Source organism: Contarinia nasturtii, unplaced genomic scaffold (genome assembly GCF_009176525.2).
Source record: "Contarinia nasturtii isolate CC-2019 unplaced genomic scaffold, AAFC_CNas_1.1 Cnas_scaffold_3674, whole genome shotgun sequence".
Taxonomy (NCBI): Eukaryota; Metazoa; Arthropoda; class Insecta; order Diptera; family Cecidomyiidae; genus Contarinia; species Contarinia nasturtii.
Window position 1 is genome coordinate 1 of NW_022200971.1, and position 3,062 is coordinate 3,062.

Consider the following 3,062-nt stretch of genomic DNA (forward strand, 5'->3'; position numbering starts at 1 on the left):
GAATTCAACATACTTACGTTTTAATTCTGGATTTTTCTCAAGTCTGCGTTCTAACTGCGAGAATTGTCGCAATGCAATGCTTCTGGAATTGCCTAGATTTTTGTGGTTTGGTCTTAACGGTATTGAAACCACATACCGACCATTCGCATCCCTGTAATGTGTTTTAATAAATAAATTTTCGACCGCTTTATGTTCTTCGCTTAATATCGCTTTATTTTTGCATTTATTTACATCTTCAATTTCCCAAAACTTTTTCAATGCGTTAGCAATAGCATTGTTTTCATTTTCTACGCATTGCATTACATTTGATATTGGCATATCGCTTATCTGTTGATCTTTTTTAACAAAAAATTTCCCTAAAATGATGTGACCAAAAGACGTTGATTGCATAATTGCACCGTCTTTATGTTTATATAGATCAGGACCTATAATATTTGCATATATTTCTGCACCTAACAACGCATTAATTGGGCTCGGAATGTCAAAATTTTCATCAGCTAGACCTAAATGCATAATTTCATGTTTGTACGCTTCAATGTGATTATTTGGATATACACCGCTTAAATTATCAAAAACATAAAATTCAGTTGCTATTTGCACTTCACTTTCGAACCATGGTCGTATTACGGTGACAATCTTTCGCTTTATTATTTCTGGGCCGCTTACTCCCAAGATGCATTTCTGACATTTGATTGTTCGCATCGCATTCTCTTCCACAAATTGCTTTGAAACACCGTTCAATGTTGCACCAGTGTCAGCTATGGATCTACAAATAGTATCCCAATCAATATTTATTTGCATACGCATATTTATTGTAGCTAACAAAGTTGTATATTGACACTCACCTTTGTTGTCTTTCGCATCTTTAATTCGCTTGATTGCATTGCTTTGATTTGCTACTAATGCCCATTCACCTACTTTGTGTACGCCTGACTGCATTTGATTTGCATCAGATTGTTTGAATCTTTTGTCATCAACCCGTGCTCTTTTGTGAGAACGATTTTGTTGATCATGAAGTTTACGCTTTCCTAACTTGTTCTGCCGTGTATGTGCTACTAACACAGTGCTTGATTCATTTGGGCACAAGAGGCTGTTGTGGTATTTGTTATCCGGCTTGCATTTTGGACAAGGTTCGTTGCACTCTTTTCTTGCGCATGGGCCGGTATGGCTATTTCTTAAACATCTCACGCATAACTGATGTTCTGCAACATGATTTTTTCGACCACTTAAATTCATTGCAATAAAACATTCGCATCGAAATATTGGGTGTATGTTCTCACACAATACGCATTGCAGAAAGTCCGGATAACTTCTTTTCTTCGCATTGTTTTGCTTATTGAAACGCTTTATCTGTTTTGCATTGATCGCCTTTGGTTGTGGATTGTTCACTTCATTTCTCTTTTCAGAATGCACACGGATTGTGACTTCTCCCTCTAGAAATTCCTCTAGCTCTGCCCAAGTTGGAATATGCTTCCCTATTTTGTTAGGATTATCGTTCGCATCTGTATCATTCGCGTTTGCTTTAGCCAAGGACGGTCTGTACTTCTCCCACGCTCTATAAGTTTCAGTGTCCATACGCTCGATAACGTTGAATACAATGTACGGATGCTTTTCATCTATCTTTATGTGTTTGCTTACACCATGCACGTGTTTTTGTACAATGTCAATCGTGTCTCGAATCGCTTTACTGGAAGCATTACGCATTGGTGGCAATTGGTTCAGTTTTCGCATAAAGGATTGAACTTGCATATAATCGTCTTCATAGATGCTACGCAAACGATCCCACGCTTTCTCATAATTTTCTTCGAGGAGATCCCACTCTCCTACTACTCCGCTTGCTTCGCCTTTGCATGCCGCCAATAAATTTCGAAGCTTGGTCAATGTTTTGACATTTTTATTGTCATGCATCGACGCTATCCATCCGTCTCTAAACGCTTTCCATTTTGAATAATCTCCACTAAATGTGCCCCATGTATTTGGAATATTTCCAGTCGCATCAGTTTGTTGAACTTGCACGCATATTTTATCATGGGTCACTCGGTTTGCTTGATTTACCGTTGTGTCACTTATTTTATCCAATTGTTCATTCAGTTTAGCTTTAAGCGACATTAGGAGCTCTTCAACTTCTTCATCTTCAGACGCATTTTCGGTTGCGGTCTCATTATCCTCACAAACGATTTGCATTGTGACTTGTGATAGCTCTTCGTCAATTCTATTTAATTTATTTACGCGTTCGCTTAAATCATTTTTTGTCCATCCGTTCAAAACTGTATCGTCATTAACTTGCTTTTCTATACGCTTTATCGTTTTAATGTGAACATTACGCTTAGTTTTTAACGCATTTATTTCCACAGCCATGACTTTGCTTGCTAATCGCGTCGTCCTAGCACCCGCAGTCGTCATACCACGCTTGCACCAAATATTTTGGCTTATTCACAATTCGCTTTTTTCTCTTTTAATTGCTTCACAAATTCTTTGATTTTATATGCGAATGAACAAAAAAAAACTGCTTTGCTTTAAACTATTTTAGTGAAAAAATACTTGAATTCAATTTTGCTGTGAAAACACAATAAAAATTCAAATAAAATAATAATAAAAAAAATTTTTGCGGCGAATATTGCGTGCTATCTGTTCGATGTCTAATATGAAAGTGAGTTGCACTTGATCACCACACTCAAACTTCTCTTGTTAGAGCCAAATGTGACGTTGACAACTGGTCAAGAGCGAACAGTGTGTAAATCTGTAACACTACAGTATTTGTGTGTACATTGTCGCTTCATCTCTTTCTAACGCATTGGCCATAATCTTTTCGCATCTTAGCGTCTCGCACATTTTTCAAATCATAACGACCATAATCTAGTTGCCTTTGCCTTGAATTATGATTTTGCTTTCTTGTGGACGCATTTAGTAGCCATAGCGTTATGTACCGCGTTCGCATATATTCGCATGAATGTTGTATTTGAGTATTCGCATTCAAAAAAAATTATGGTTCAACATTTTATGTTGTTAGAACTGCTTCGAATTTATCGCACATGCATAAAAATTCATGTTTTTTTTTTTTT

At 36.9% G+C, this 3,062-nt stretch overlaps 1 protein-coding gene across 1 annotated transcript; it reads right to left on the minus strand.

The window, feature by feature from the left end:
• Positions 1 to 17: 17 nt before the first annotated feature.
• On the minus strand, positions 18 to 2,358 carry LOC116350124 (the record flags this gene model as incomplete). The annotated part of the gene is made up of 1 exon (XM_031781857.1): positions 18 to 2,358. A coding segment is annotated over exon 1 (2,341 nt), but the record flags the coding sequence as incomplete, so codon positions are not given.
• Between the last annotated feature and the right edge of the window lie 704 nt (positions 2,359 to 3,062).